The 16,611-nt window shown below is 50.2% G+C and overlaps 1 protein-coding gene across 2 annotated transcripts in view; it reads right to left on the bottom strand.

The window, feature by feature from the left end:
• LOC110297359 (nodal modulator 1) overlaps positions 1-16,611 on the bottom strand; it is a 51,446-nt gene extending 34,835 nt beyond the window's left edge. The window contains exons 1-9 of one of the 2 annotated variants that reach the window (XM_021166113.1): positions 16,335-16,611; positions 11,167-11,256; positions 10,241-10,286; positions 7,281-7,381; positions 5,978-6,084; positions 4,340-4,412; positions 3,222-3,374; positions 2,649-2,786; positions 1,644-1,733 (exon numbers count right to left, since the gene is read on the bottom strand). In XM_021166113.1, coding sequence (XP_021021772.1) covers positions 1,644-1,733; positions 2,649-2,786; positions 3,222-3,374; positions 4,340-4,412; positions 5,978-6,084; positions 7,281-7,381; positions 10,241-10,286; positions 11,167-11,256; positions 16,335-16,475 — 939 coding nt within the window. In that variant the 5' untranslated portion in view covers positions 16,476-16,611. The remainder of the gene's footprint in view (positions 1-1,643; positions 1,734-2,648; positions 2,787-3,221; positions 3,375-4,339; positions 4,413-5,977; positions 6,085-7,280; positions 7,382-10,240; positions 10,287-11,166; positions 11,257-16,334) is intronic. The other variant, XM_021166114.1, reaches the window with a different exon arrangement.

Raw genomic sequence — 16,611 nt, 5'->3', positions numbered from 1 at the left:
GGAGGCACACACCTGTGACCTCAGCACTCAGGAGGCACACACCTGTGACCTCAGCACTCAGGCAGCTAAGCCAGGAGGATCATAAGTTTAAGGCCATCCTGGGACACACAGTGGTACTATCTCAAAACAAGAAAGGAGGGGCAAGGAGGAATAAGAAATTTTTTTTTAGGAATAATCCTTCTGCGAGTAAGTGGTAAACAGCTAAGGATCCCCTTACTCACTCACAGCCAACCAACGTTCTTCTCAGGCTCTTACTGTGTGCCAGGTGCTGCAGCACACGGGTGAGACAAGGATGCTTCCTGGCCTGATGGAACCTTCTAGGCCCTCACTTGAAACTCCATGCTTTTTACCAAGTAAGAACTGCATTTGACCTCCATCTGGGTACTTTGCCCAAGCACCTGCCGCACCCTTCCTGCAAGGTTGTACAGGCAATAAAGGCTCCAGGCTCATTTTCTTGGCCTCCTGCTCCCACACTCAGATGCCCTATGCAAGCTTGGAAGGCGGGGCCTGCTCCTTTGACCCTGCACTAGTTTAGTAGATTGCTTTTCAGTACAGTATGAAAATATAGAGTGGCTTTTCACTAACACTACCTCCGGGTGCCCCTGGGTGCTTCCTCCACATTGCAAGCTGCCAGCAGGGGCCACCTTTCATCTGTTCTTAAAGTCGCAGCAGAAGGATGAACACACATTTACAGTGTTGTGAAGATCCCACCATGCCTTCCTACCACGTGGTCCATGCTCTCCTGTGCTCATGTGGTTATCACTGCGCCGGCCTTGTAACTGGTTCCCCGGTTCCACTCTGGCCCAGGCCGGCTCTCCGCATCTCACCTCTCCTCAGTAGCTCCCAACTCTCAGCAGCACAAGAGGAAAGTGGACACCAGGCTCTGAGGCATCACCTCCCCAAGCCTCTGTGCCCTCTTCTCCAGCTTCCCTAACCCACTCAGTGCCTCAGACTCCAGACACACTCCTGCCTTAAGACCTTGGCATTCAGCTGGGCGTGGTGGCGCACGCCTTTAATCCCAGCACTCGGGAGGCAGAGGCAGGCGGATTTCTGAGTTCGAGGCCAGCCTGGTCTACAGAGTGAGTTCCAGGACAGCCAAGGCTACACAGAGAAACCCTGTCTCGAAAAACCAAAAATAAATAAATAAATAAATAGAAGACCTTGGCATTCACCACACTTTAGGTATAATTCGCCTGCTCCCCTTCAGACTGTAGCTCAGTCACCTTCAGAGAGAACCAACATGAGATGCTGCCCTGCAGCCCTGCCCTGAATTACAAGGCCCTTCTGTCCCAGAGAGCCCTTACCGCCTTCTAACACACTAACTTGCTTAGATAAACAGGCCTGGCTTCTCCCATCATGAAATAGTAACTTCCAGAAAGACTGTTGCCTCCTACTGCATGGCCAACGTGGAACAGAACTCAAGACATCTTACTGAAAGAACAGCACTGACCGGGACCCCTAGCTATCTCTGCAAGGTGAAGATGCTGCGTAAGAGAGGAGGTACACCTATGGTACCCCGGGCCACTGCATGCGGTCCCATTTCCTCCGATAGCCATGAACAGGTGTTGCTGTGGACACGTCTGAACCATCTGCGCCCTGGGCTGGGAACCCAAACACCTGCAGAGAGCACTGGGAGGCTTCACCTCGATTCTCAGGCTGTCGTGCTCCACCGTGAAGTCAAGCCGGGAGGGCGCCACGTCGAAGGTGATCCTTTCTCCTCGGTAGAACGGCACCTGGGAGGAGCGGGGGCTGGGGATTAGGAAGCATCTGCATCCTGATGGAGCAATCAGCGCTCACCGAGGTCTAGCAGCCAAACAACCCAGAGGACCGTGAACTGCAGTTGCTGGTGGTCTAAGGAGAAGCCCTACTGTGACCCACTTGCAACCCAAGTGTTTCTCACTGCGGAACTGCTCAGGTGCTGGAGTGCCTGCACGGGCATCATGAGACACCTTATGGACAGGTCTAAGTCTGAATCCAAGATCCAGTACATGTCACACAGACCTTACAGAGACACAGGCTGGTAGCAAACTTAGCAGTGTCCTCAGATTTTACAGTGTTTTAGGTCTGGGGGTTTTTAGTTTTAGGGACACTCAATCTATCCTTGCTAGGCCAAGTGTTCATGACGGTCAACGCACCATTTGGCCATTCAATATGTATGATTAGGACCTGAAATTCCCCTAAAAGCTCATGCGCTGGTATGTCGCAGGATAGCTATGGATGTGGCCCCCAAACATCCGGGTACAGCAGGGTCATGTTTCAGTGTCAAAAGGCTAGCCACTCCTGTGCTACAGGCATGCCTGTCCGCACTGCTGGGAGGTGGTGGCACCCTCAGGAACCCAATGGAAGAAGGCCACGTCACTGGCAGCATGCCCTTGACACCACGTCAAAATCCCAGCCCGGCTGCTCTTCCAAGTTCTGTGCACTTCAGCCTCCATGAAGTGAAGAGGATTCTCTACCACGGGCTTTGCCCACACCCTCATGCCTCACCTCCATCAGTCAGGAACTGAAACTATGATCTAAGATAAGCTCTATTCCGGGAAGTCTGTTTACCCCATCATCCGTGTCATCACATGGAAAGCTGACTCACACAGGTTCCTCTCAAGCCATGGTGTCCCGAACAGAAGAGACCTGCCCACCCACTCACTCACCACAGTGTAGCCCCCACTCGGCAAGGAATAGAAAGAAAATGAGCCGTCTTCTTTGGAGACCGCATAGCACAGGTAAACCAGGCTCTCATCTGGGGGCTGGAACCCGGACACCGGGGACACATTGCAGCCCAGGACATCCTATGGAGAGGAAGAAGAGATTTCTATTTCCACGTTCTGACTGCCCAACAGCCACAGGCAAGGCCAGGCCAACTTGTAGAGGTCAATGCATGGGTTTCTCAAGCCAGGGGATCCATGCAGGTAAATGGAACACAAATCTTTACACCCAGCTTCCAAAGTTAAAAATGAGCAGTCTTCCTAGGGAAGACGGCGAGTCTCCTCCCAGTAATAAAGAAAACTGGCCAAGGAAGGGAAACGATGCACCCAAGATGCCACAGAGCAAGGGCGTTCGTTAGGACCTGACACTGTGTGAACCTCGTCAAAGCCTGAGCACCGGCCACCTCCACAGCCTTGTGGTGCCATCACTGGAGAAACTAACCGCCATTGGTATGCTCAACGGCGGCCCTGCCTGCCCCTGCCTGCCCTGACCTTGGCTCCTCACTTTTGTGTGCTTACCTCTTTGTTCACTAAAGGAGAAAAGAGAAGAAACTTCACCCCTTTCATGGGCTCCCCGTCACTGCGGACAGAGCCGGACACGTTATAGCCAGCCACTATGAGGGGACCAGCTGCGTTAGCATTCGAGTTCGTCACACGCACCGTGGTACTTGCCTAGAAAAGAAAAGGAGGGTCTTTAGGTTCAATAGCAGTAAACCCTGCCAGCCTAACTTGGCGGCTGACACCAGCAATCCCAGCACTGGGAAGCTGGAGTAGGGAGATTATTGTGAATTAGAGGCAGCCTGGGCTAGACAGAGGGTCTAGCCTCTCTGCCTCAAAAAGCAATTTAACTACTATAATATTTTAGAAATCAGCCTTTATATGACAGTTCAAACACTTATAACCTTTTAAATATTCTTTGGGCTTTTTGTTTGTTTGTTTGGAGACAGGGTCTCCAAACCGAGGCTGGTATAGAACTCACTATACATAGCCCAGGCTAGCCAAAAATCTCACAGCAATCCTCCTGCTTCAGCATTCAAAGTATTAGAATTACAGGTATGTGCCACTCCCTGCTTAGACATTCCTTCAATGACTGCTGCTAACATCTCAGCCACTTCTGGTTAAAAGTTCAGATACAAAACAGAAAAAAAAATGTTGAAATTTTAAACCAGAAGGGAAATCACTGTTTTTCCTTTCCTTGAAATAAAAGGTTTTCTCTGGCTCTGGCTCGAACACTCGCCTGACACTCAGGGTGTGACAGCCCACAACCCCATCCGCCCTTAACAGTCACACAGCTGTCTGAGAGCTCTCCTCCCCTAAGGTATACGGACAACAGGCCTCTAGAATATTTAGCATGTTTGTAGATTTCTGGTTTTGACAGGAAAACAACAAAAATTCACTGGGAATTTCTGGTGTTGATACTGCTCAAAGCAGCGACAAGGGTTGCTGGACTTTATAAAATCCGCCACCCACAGAAGGGACCCGGAGCAGCAGCACTGCTGCAGCAGGGGAGTTCCCTCTGGTAACAACCCCCGTTCTTCCAAGGCATCAGGAGAAACTGTGACTTCATTTCATGTCCTAAATCTGTCCCCACATTTGATCCCAAACTGACACCGCGGCAGGCATGGGTCAAAGGTCACCTCCTTCAGCGCCCAGGTCGGGTGAGTGGCAAGGATTTCATAATCTCCAGGAAGAACTTTGAAAAACGCAAACCTGAGAAACACAAAACAGTGCTCACTTAGTTTTAGACAGGGACCATATGGGGATTCCTGTAAGCCTCTAAGAGCTGCTCAATCCAGTTCTGTCCAAACCCACTCTCTGAACACTCCCCATGTACCGGGAAGAAGGAAAACTGCACTGTGCACTCAGAGGGCCAACAACCCAGTGTCCCCTGGCATAGGCTGGGGCATCCCGCATTGGAATAATCAGAACTCCAAAACCCAGAACTTTTTGAGTAGCAATATTATGCTGCAAAAGTGGAAAACTCTAGACCATGAAACAGTCTCATGTAATAATGATGTAAAATTCTGTATGAGTAGTTCCAGCCTGCATACTTAAGATGTGCACCAGACATAAATGAAGTTCACATTCAGAAGTGAGTCCTATCCCTGAAGGCACGGGTGTTGAAATCTTGGTTCTCCAGAGCAGAGTTCAGAGGAGAAGCTCTGGGTCAGGAGGGCTTTGGCCTAACTGACAGATCAGCCTGCTGATTGGGAGGCAGTAGGGACCATGGTGAAAGGGGCCGCGCTGCAGGAAGTGTGCCACTTGGGCCAGGAGCCCAGAAAGCTGATGGCTAGGTGACCATGGTCTGAAACCATGAGCCAGACAGATTATCAATTGTGTATAATTGGCACTGAGAAACTAACATGGTGCATGTATGAAAACATACCAAATTCGAGAAAACCCCATATCAGAGGTCCTTCTGGTCCCAAGAACCTGGCTGAGGGACACTCAGACCGGGCTGAGCCATGAAGAAACACAGCCCCGTGCTCCACCAGTTCAGGACTAGGCTCCGATCAAGGAGACACCATCAACAACAGTAATTTTAGGTTGGATAAGACACCAGAAGCTGACTAGGAACATCAGGTACTGCTGTGGGTGGACTTTGTGGACTTTGTAAACACGTTCTGAGCGGCTCCTACAGTACCAGCTCCAAGATTCCTGTATTAATCCTGACACGCCTGCTAGTGGTTACAGCTGAGCTCGCCCCACTTCACAGTGCAACTAAACAACCCTTTACATTTCACGCCGCAAAGTTAACTTAGTAACCGCCAGGTCCAGCTACCACATGGCTTCCGTGTAAGTGATAAAATGATGCTGTCTTTAAATCCTAACAGAGTTAACCGGTCATCCACAACATTTACCAAGCACCAAGCTGGACAATCTGAGACAAGTACTGTCTTCCCCGTAACTTCTACCATGACCTTCATCGACAAATTAAGAGAAACAAAGCACAGATAGGTGATTTGTCCCAAGTCCAAGAGCAAACAGAGGCGCCCAGATTTGACCATGGCTACTGGGCTCCAAAGCCAACCCCAAAGGCTAAGTGTACCCCAGGTCTGGAGCCTGGTCTTTCCAGTCAGTAGCTGATAATCAATCACCCAGGTAATAACCAATCACCCACCTCCTACACATCGCCTCACAGGACCCCACTTCAAGAGGAACTTGGGACTGGAAAAACTGGACTGGCTTAAGAGGCCAGATGAGGACACGAGCCCAGAGCCCACCTCAACCCAAAGCTCTCCACATGCCCACAGCCCGGCCCCATGGCTACTCACTTTCCGCCAGGCTGCGTGACTGTGGACTGGATCTTCGAGTCGGCACCGGTGCTTCTCAGGGATACCTGAACTCCTGCGGGGCCCAGGGGCTGCCCTTTGCTGAGGACCTGTGAGAAGGAGGACGTTGGGGCCCAACGGGCAGTTCACCCAGCCAAGGCCCCTCCTCAGGGAGGAGTTTAATGCTTACTTCTGCTCCCCACAGGGCACCTAAAACATTTTTCTTTCAGTCAAGGGCCTATTTGATGTGGAAGTAGTCAGGGAAGCTTTGTTGGGGGCTGGGTGGAGAGGGGACAGAGCTCCACTGAGTCTAAGAGGGGGCTGGAAGCTGCTCGGTGCCTGGTTCAGGTGCTCTCCTGCAGAGGCCTGCAGTTAGGTTCCCGGCAGCTTGTGACTACAGTAACTAAGTCCAGCTCCAGGGGTCCCATGCCTCTGGCCGCTAAGGACACACACACTCACATATACATAGCCACACATAAATAAAAATAAATAAATCTTGAAAAAAGTATCACTATTTTACAAATCTCTAAGAAACATGCCCAAGATCCCATCTTCCAGTAAGAAATCCACATAGGAAACAGAGCTGAGGGTCTCACTCTCAACGTAAAGGAGGACTTGCAAGTCTACACATTGGTCCCCAGCAGCACAGAGCCTGGGGAGGAGCCACCTCCAGCAGGAACCTCCCCAGAAGGAGCTGAGGCTAGCTCTGACACAGCAAGTGTAACAACCTAGCTCTAACACAGCAAGTGTAACCTTGCTCTAACATAGCAAGTGTAACAACCTAGCTCTAACACAGCAAGCCTAACAACCTAGCTCTAACACAGCAAATGTAACCTTGCTCTAACATAGCAAGTGTAACAACCTAGCTCTAACACAGCAAGTGTAACAACCTAGCTCTAACACAGCAAGTGTAACAACCTAGCTCTAACACAGCAAATGTAACAACCTAGCTCTGACACAGCAAGTGTAACAACCTAGCTCTAACACAGCAAGGGTAACAACCTAGCTCTAACATGGCAAGTGTAACAACCTAGCTCTAACACAGAAAGTGTAACAACCTAGCTCTAACATGGCAAGCCTAACAACCTAGCTCTAACACAGCGAGTGTAACAACTCAGGTCCTGGGCATCTCCCTATCTGCACCCCCACCACAGGACATCCTCCATGTTCAAGCTGACTCCCACACACCACAGACCCCTGAGGCTCACTGCGGGTGACCTATGGGCACAGACACCTCCCTTCTTATAAGGCTGAGAGGAGACGAGGCAGAGCAGTGTGGAGGACAGGAGGCAGCCCGGAGCCAGACCTTGCCATTCACAGAGAAGCCGGTGAACAGGAAGTTGATGTCCCCGCCCTTTGTGCAGATGTCGCTCACACCATCCACACGCAGCTCCACGTTGGTTGGCTCTGCAGGAAAACCGGCAAAGGAGAGGTAGGGACATGAGACCCAAGGCAACATGTGTGCTGGGGACACACTTCCCAGCCAGACCCATCTACGTGTTTCTACATGTGATGCCCTCGTGTGGCAGAAGTTATCAGGGCTCTCCTCCGACCCACCCAGCCACCTGGCGTCCATCACTGAGGGGTCACCGAGAACCACAATGCTGTGGCGTTGGGGTACATCTTGGGTGTGTGCTCGCACACCTGGAGGCTAGCTGTCAGTGTTGGTCGTCGGCCTCCACAGCTTTGGAGGCAGGGTCTCTCACTGGACCTGGAGCGAATCTCCCTGCCTTGGCTGGGACCCTCTCTCTCCTCTGACCCTAGCTCTAGGTTACAGAGCCATGCCGGCCCTGCTTGGCTCTGACAGGAATCTGAACTCAGATCCTCAGGCCTACACAAGAAATACTTTACCAATGGAGCCATTCCCCAGCCCCAAAGCATCCACTCTGTACTAGGCACCAAGGCCAGTGCATTCAACTCTTCAGGAGATTCAAGATTTCAGAGGCATAAGTGGAGTCATGAAAAGGTCGGAGGATCTTTCCACAGAGCATGTGACACAGCTCCAATGTGATCCCGCACTTTGTTCCATATCTAACAAAGTCCGTCAGCTCCATGACAACAGGAACCACATGGGGAGGGACTTGAGCAGAGCAGGGTAAGGGGACAATGACAAAAGGAAGAGGCAGCCCTGACTCAATCTTGCCACATGTATACTTACACACACACACACACCATCCCTCTGACAGAGCTTCCAACCCCTCACAAATACCAGTATGGAGAGAATCTATCCCATCCTTCAATGTCAACACAATGTGTTCACTTTAGAACACTAAAAGGCTCACCACAATAGAAACGAAAGTTGAGCTTTTAAAACACTAGAAAAGGCTGAGGAGACAGTGAGGTCGGTGAGGCACCTGCCACTCAAGCCTGAGTCTGATCCCAGCAGCACCCACAGCACAGGGGCGCATAGTGTGCATCTGTAGCCCCAGAACTGAAGAGACAGACCCAGGATCCCTGGGGCTCAATGGCTGACCGGCCAGCTTAGCCAACTCAGTGAGCTCCAGGCTCAGTAAGACAGCCTGTCTCAAAACTGAGGTGGGGAATGACTGAGATAGACACCTGATATCAACCTCTGGCCTTCACATACACACATATGTACATGTGTATACACATACAGACACACACACACACACACACACATAAGTCCTGGTTGTTTTTTGCCAATTTGATAGAAACCTAGACCTATCTGGAAAGAGGGAATCTTAACTGAGAAAAATCTCTCCATCAGGTTGGCCTATAGGCCAGTCTATAGAGCGTTTTCTTGATTAATGATTGATGTGGGAGGGTCCACCCCCTGTGGGTGATGTCATCCCTGGAAAGATGTATAAGAAAAACTGTGTTTAAAAAAAAAAACAAAAAAACCTGGTGGAACAAGCCAGGGCGAGCAAGCTATCATGTGGATTTCCTCCACTGTCTCTGCTTTAGTTCCAGCCCCAGCTTCCCTCAGCGATGGAGTGAGGACCACAGAGAGCGAGCTGAAATTAACCCTCTCCTCCCGGAGAGGCTTCAGGTTATGGTGGTTTATCACAGCAACAGAAACCCTAACTAAGACATGCATGTGCGCGCACACACAGAGACTCCTACACAGCGAAGGAAATGACTTAGAACCATACATACATAAAACAGGTGAGCATCCTAAGCAAGTCTGGAAGAAACCAGACACAAAGAGCAGCCTGTAGGATTTCACTTAGTTCAAGTTCAAAACAAAATGCACCGGCACAGAGCATGGTGCCCCAGGCTCTAATCACACACCGCTGCTCGGGAGGCTGAGGCTGAAGGATTAGAGGATCAAAGCCAGCCTGGACAACTTAACAACTCCCTGTACGGAAATGAAGAAAATCCCAAAGTAAACATGTTAAGAGCGCTGGAGACACCGCTTATACAGGACCCGTAGGCTCAGTCTTTAACACAGGAAGAAAATCAGAGCCCCTGTCACTCCAGGTGAGGACTGTCATCTGTAGGCACCTGCAGGAGATTAATGAGCACCGTGGCGGGCTGCCAGGGTGCTAACAGTTCTACCACATTATCTGCCAGTTAGCCAGGCGTGTAAACTCTGTAAAACTCAGCTCTGTTAAAATATCTGCAGGACTCTGTTACATTCACTGCTTGTGAACTTCTGGAAGTATAGTTCATGAGAAGGGCTGGCTGGAGGGAGCGGAAACAAGAGGCCGGGCAGGTCAGAAAAGTGACCCAAACTCCCCGGGGGGTCAGTCAGGCTGGCCCTCTGCAGCTTCCTGGGCCCCAACCTTCCTGAAATAGGGCTTCTCTGGAGAAAGAAGCTGCAGGGGCCCTTCTGTCACTGTAAGGAACCCCTCGGGCCCCACTCTTGTACAGACTATAGACAAGGACCATTCTCACTGCCCAAGGACAAGTCTTCCCTCCACAGAGCCACCATCCCAGCCCCACACAGATCAGGACTCTACTACGGAATCTTATAGTGTTCAAACACTTCCCTTTGCTTAGAGGTGGGGGGAGCCAGACACAGCAGCACACACTGGTAAGCTCAACTGCATGAGCTTGACACAAGAAAGCAATGAGTCTGAGGTTAGCCTGGGCTACACATGAGACCCAAAACCACAAACAGCTCTGGTCCTAGTACCAGAACCGGAAGAAGGTCCTGTTCTTGTGTCTAGCCTGCACAATGAACTGACTCTACCAGAGCTGTCTTTTCAGAAAGAGTTACTACAGACCAGGGAGCAGTTTCTCGGAAAATGACCAGTGTGCACTGCGGTCCCTGCAAAGCGCCCCGTTACTCAGCTCACTTACCGAAACTCCAGCCCAGAGGAGGTTCAATCTTCAGGATGAAATCCCCCTACAAGGAAAGCCATGAAAGGTGAAGGCAGGAGACCAGACGGCCCTGGGTACACAATGAAGTGTAGTTCATTCACCCAAAACAGCCCTGTCTGAAATAAAAATCCTACACCAGGCTCTTCTAAGTGGTGGTGGCTGGATTCCAGGGGCAGCCAGTTGGATTCTGAACACCCAGAATTTTCCATCTAGCAGCAAGGAGATGGCCATGAGGAAACCCATGTGTGAGTTCTAAGGACTTGAATTGGCGACATGTCATGGTGGATAGAGAACTCGCTGCACAAGCATGGCGGCCTGCGTTCCATCCCAGGAACCCACAAAAAGGTAGGAGAAAACTGGCTCCCTAAGGTTGCTTTCTGTCTGTCTGATCCTCTTTCTCCCTCTCCCCTGCACCGTATACACACACACACACCCCAAAGTAGGCAGGCTGTACCCATTCCCACTCTCCACATGTTGAATGAATGAATGAATGAATGAATAAACAAACAAACAAACAAATGGGTGTTTTTGAAATATTTCTTAAAAGAAAACACAAGATTCTATGGAATCCAAGTCTTTCCATGGCAGCACATACGACAACTGCCGTAAACTGTGCAGCGCTAAGAACATCTGGCTCACCCCTGCCTCCTCTTGCTAAGCTGCCTGTAGCATCCCCTCTGTGGCGGTGATGGGCAATATCTGGAGACACTGCCAAACGTGCCAGAGACATGCAGCCCCACTGAGCCCACTCAACCGTTGGAAATCTGCATTCCACTGATCTTTACAACAAAATGTTTGCACATGGGAGAAAGGCCATGCTCCTGGCCACCACTGTCACTTGGGCACACTAATTATTTCCTATCATAAAAGTCACTCATAGAGACTGAAGTCCCTCTACCTCTTACCTTATCATACAAGGGGATCATAAAGTAGCCGTTGTTAGGAGCACAGTCCGTCTGATATTTCAAAGTCCCATGCTTGGTGTACAACTTTATCTGGAAAGAAAGGAGAAAAAAAAAAACCCTAAAGCTCTAATATTGGCTTAGAGAATAAGTTACCACATGACACCTCTATGCATTCTATTGGCCCGTGGTAGCTGAGCACCTATTACAGGCTAGCTGCTGAAACAGCTACAGGGACACAGGGAAAGAAGACAGAGCACCCCAGAATAATGTCATTTATATTTTTCTTAGAGAAACCACCTTCAACCTACCCCTAAAGTCTCATTCTTTGAAGCTTTTCCTTGGCTTCAGTAGTTGACTTCTGTTTTGTTTATGTAAATGTCTGAGTCTAAAACTTTCTAATTTTGCTATTAGCAAGGCACTTATGAAAATCCACATTCCCAAGCCAGCAGGATGCCCAACAGGTTAAGGCATTTACTGCACAAGCCTGGAGACCTAAGCTCAAGTCCCGGAACCAGCATCAGGGTGGGAGGAAGGAACTGAGTTCACAAAGCCATCCTGTGGCCTCCCGCACAGCATGCGCAGACACACCATAAGATGCTTTTAAATCTAGGATTCCCTGTCCCTCGGTCCCACACCAGCACAACTTAGAGACAAGGACAAGTCAGGAGGGAGATTCCTGGGCAGGTCTGCAATGAGCACTGGAGCCTGCATTATTAGCCCCAAATGACTCTAGATGCTTAGAGAAATACCCACCTAAAACCCTTCACTGCCATCCTTGGAACAATGTGAAAGATACCTAATGCCTTCACTCGCCCCAATGCCTGCATCCTGTAACTGCTGCATCCAAAGCCTCTGCAGGCACAAACTGCTCAGTAGAAAGGGACAAAGCCACACCAGGGTCTCCCCTACAAGGGTGACTTTGACAACGCCATGATACCTCCAGGGGCTGGGTTTCTTTGTGGTAAAAACAGAGACACCTTGCTTCAGCGTGGCTCTGCAGACTCACAGCCAAGTGGTAAGCGCCAGGCCCCGAGTTCAGACTCAAAAGGAAGTGTCTTCTATTTAATCTCTCTCTGAAGGAAAAAGCCCCCTCACGCCATCAGCCAGAGGGTTACAGGCAGACTCCCTAAGCTATCCTGAGTGGCTCAATGACTCTGAGCCTCAGTTTCCCAATCTGTAAAGACACACGCAGGTCAGACTACATCAAAGGGCCTGACCTCTAAAACATGAATGTTGGGGCTGGAGACCAGCTCAACAATGAAGAGCACGTGCAGCTCCTGCAGAGGACCAGAATTCATTTCCAGCACGAGGGGATCCAGTGCCCACTTCCAGCCTCTAAGGGCACTGCCCTCATGAGCACGCAGCCACATACAGATACACATAAACACGTTTTTTAAAAAATGATGTTCTGTGGAAAAAATACAGATGTGATCCAATGGAGTCTTAGGAAACCTAAGCAGCCAGGCCCCAGAGCACACTCTGGAAGGAGCAGCGTGAAAGAAGGTATGGACTGTAGCGCTCGCGCCACACAGCCCATACAGCCATGTATTTGCTTAGTACCCAGCTATTCAGTTAAGCATAAAAGCGAATATGCTCTAGGCGATAAAGAGATTCAAATGCATGGCTGCATATGCCCCAGCACAGAGGACCAGAAGGCTGCACCTAAGCCATGCCCTGCAGCTTAAAGATGGCCACTTATCAGGAGACATAGTCTCATGGGGGAAGGGAGGGTGTTAAGTCAAAAGACAATTTCAGGTGCCATTCCTTAGAAGCTGTCCACCGTATCTGTTGAGACAGGGTCTCCCAAAGGGCTGGAACTCACCCAAGTAGGCTAGGCTAGCCTTTTCTTTTTAATCACATGGGCTCTGGGGACGGAACTTGAGTCCTCATAAGACACAGCAAGCACTTCACTGACTGAACCATCCCCCCAAATCCAAGAACCCAGTTTTGATATGAATTCTGACTGTTACACCACTAAAACCTGTAATTCTTTTTTTTAAGATTTATTTACTTTTATGTAAATGAGCATTTAGCATAGAGATGTCTGTGCACCATGTAGTTTGCCTGATACCTGCAGAAGTCTGAAGAGGGTGTCAGATCCCCCGGAACTAAAATTACAGATGGTTGTAGACCACCATGTGGGTACTGAGAACTGACCCCGGTCTTCTGCAACAACAGCATGTACTTTTAACCTCTGAGCTGAGCCATGTCTCCAGCCACGAAATTCTTCTTCTTAGCTATACAGGCTACTATTAAAAGACAGAATGTCACAGCCCTGGTCCTTTTACTGCACTATGATCCCGCACCTGGGACAAGTCTTCAGCGTGTACCAATAAATAGTTGTTGAAGGAAGGCACCTCAGGTAGAAACAGAGGGAAGACGGCTGAAAAGAGTGGTGGGAGACTGGGCATGGCTGCACAGCCCTGCAGGCCTAGTAGGAGGATCACAAGTTCCAGGCTGCCTGGGCATGCCCCAAAAGAGGAGGAAGAGGAGGAGGAGGAGGAAGGGGAGGAAAGACCGTGAAATACCCATAATATTTACATGTTATAGAATACACTCACAGGGCAGTGATGGTGCATGCCTTTAATCCCAGCGCTTGGGAGGCAGAGGCAGGTGAATTTCTGAGTTCAAGGCCAGCCTGGACTACAGAGTGAGTTCCAGGCCAGCCAGGGCTACACAGAGAAACCCTGTCTTGGAGAAAAAAAAAAAAAAAAGAAGAAGACACTATATTGGTAAATTGTCACATGCTGTTTGAACTCACTCAGGAGCTGGCTCTGGGAGCAGTGATGTCCCTTCTCCCTGTCAGACCTAAGCAAGCTTGTTTCAAAGTGGCTTCCAAGGACTGGCTGGCCCCATCCCTGTCCTTGGAAGGGACAAGAACAGCAAAATACCCCAGAAGAAAAATATCACTGAGCACAGCTGGAAGGTGGACCATTCCCAACAGATGTTACTATTCTTCCTCCTATGATATAAAAGTGCCTGGGGAAGCCACAAGTTCAGGAGTGTTACACTCAAACATGGAGAGAAAGCACAACCAGGACTCCAGCTGATTCCTCAATTCCCCCATCATTTTCCCCTCGCTGTTATAAGCACCTGATTTGATGGTATCATCTCCATACATTGTTACTTGTTTGTGAGACCCCCTGCTCTGTCCAGGACTCCCTGTATTGAGGGGTCCCGGTCCCACTGACTTCTTCAGTCAATGGCTGTTTTGAACACTCATTTTGATCTGCTGGTTGCTGTTTATTATTGTACTCTGGCTTGCTACATTGTAACCATACCTTTAGCTACTTTGTGGGTTCTTTTTCTTCCAGCCTTCTCCACCCCCTTTCCTTCCACCCTTTCAACCCCTAACACAAGATAGGAGAGAAAAACCGATAGAAAGGAAAGGGGGCGAAGTCATTGCTAGACTGCTTGCTTCCTGCTGATTAGGGGTGACCAACCAGTTCCTCAGGGCAAGTTTGATCTTTACTGTCAGGATATCTAAAACAACCAACCAACACCCCACCTCTCAGGGCCCTAGCATTTATATTCCCTCTGAAGAGTCCCCAGAATTCCAAATGTCACACACTAACAGAAACTATCTGCAGCTGGCAAAACTTGTCCTGCTAGTGCCTGAGGGAGATCATCGTCAGATACTGGGGACAATCTGAGGCAGCCCCATGTCCCACACATGGGATTAAAATGACAACATATAATATTTTTTGTGATTAAAAAAAAAACTCAAACTCTCACTATACTATGTATTTAAGAAGCCCATTAATTCAAAATCAAAAGCATGGCTGCTATACTTCTCTCTGGACCATGCAGTACAAGCCTTTTTGTGAAGTACAGCTCAGAAAACCCTCCGTGGAGATAACATGCATGAGATGTCTGATGTTGTAAGCAGAGATTACAAAAGGATGGGTTGCTTCAGAGAGGAGGACAAGGAGCCCTAGGGCTGGAGCACCACAGTTCACAATGGACCACAAAACCTACTCTCTGCTCTCTTAATCCCTGTTAGTGCTTAGGGGTGAGGTGACTGTCCTCTGACACCCCTGACTGTCCTCTCCTTCCTCTCAAAGCTGCAGAAAGCTCAAGCTGAAAAGCCTTCCAAGGCAGCTTCTGAGATGCCCAATGCTGCAAAGCCAGTAGGTGGCACGGCACCTGGTGACATGGAACCAGGGCATACTCCTATAATCCATCACTGTGGGAAACAGAGGCAAGAGTGTCCAGAGTTCAAAGCCAGCCTTGGGTATATTGTAAATCTGAGGCCAGACTGTGTCTCAAAAAATTGGAAAATCAAATATAAATCAGCCAACAAAGTAGAGGGGCAGTACAGAGAAAGCCTGGACAATGACAGCTGATTCTCCGCGTTGGGAAACCACACACCACCTCTAACCCCACCTTCCAGGTAAAAACTGGGGTTTGAAGAAAAGCTAAGCCCACAGGAATTCAGGGTGGGAACAGCTTCTCACCTTTTTCCCCAGTCCCAAGTGACACGCTAAAGGTGGCCACTGGGACAGCTCAAAGGGCTCTCGGGTGCCCTTCTCTTTGGCACCTCCACATTTCTCCTTGGGCACCTGCCTTTACCTCTACCCATCTCCCTCCTTTCTCTGGCGGCACTACCAGCCCTCCTGGGAAAATCTGGCCTAGCTCTCTTTCCAGTCCCCTGTGTCTACTTCTACCCCACCCCCTCTTCTCACAGGCTTTCTGGGTCAGAATCCCACCGGGCTGATAACCACTTCACATTAACTTTCGACTCAGTCAAAAATAACTTCCCAAATCTCTAGTGTAATTCCAGCAACTATGCAAGGTGGCTGGCAACTTTAAAAAGGAGAGGTGGGGAAGGTGGGGCAGCTTCGCAGCCCCAGAGGTTGTTACACTGTTCCATGTCAGGACTTAGCAATGGGAATCGATCATCTTTAAATGCATCCCAGGGAGGATGGAGGAGCGGTAAGTCCGAGCCTTTGGGGTCTTTAGTACGGAGAGTGACACGTGTGGTTTCCAAGTTCTGCAATATGGGTTGGGCAGATTAGAGTTTCGGAGGTCCTGGTATGGGGGAGCCGGGGTCGGGCAGACCCTCTCGGCCTTCCCGCTCCTCGGCGCGGCTGGGGAAGGGTGCAGAGCAGTCGAGAGTCTGGCCAAGGGTCATCCAGCCCACCCGGCTACGCGCGGCCGGGGCTCACCTCGATGAGCGAGTAGTTGATCTCCACGTCCGACTTCACGAAACCCCCGCAGCCTACCACGATGTCCTCGGAGCCGATCGCGCGCCCCGCGCCGCTCAGTAGCAGCAGCAGCAGCGCCGCGGCACACCGGCCCGCACGCATGGCCCGGCCTCCGCGTGCCTACCCTCCGCAACCCGCCCGGTCCCGCCCCTCACACCGCACGCAGCCGGCTCCTTCCTTCTCCTCGCTGGGCTGACAAGCCCAGGACCCGCCCCGGAGCTGCTCTGCGCAGGCGCGC

This window comes from Mus caroli, chromosome 7 (genome assembly GCF_900094665.2).
Source record: "Mus caroli chromosome 7, CAROLI_EIJ_v1.1, whole genome shotgun sequence".
Lineage (NCBI taxonomy): Eukaryota > Metazoa > Chordata > Mammalia > Rodentia > Muridae > Mus > Mus caroli.
This window is presented reverse-complemented; position numbering and strand designations above follow the sequence as displayed.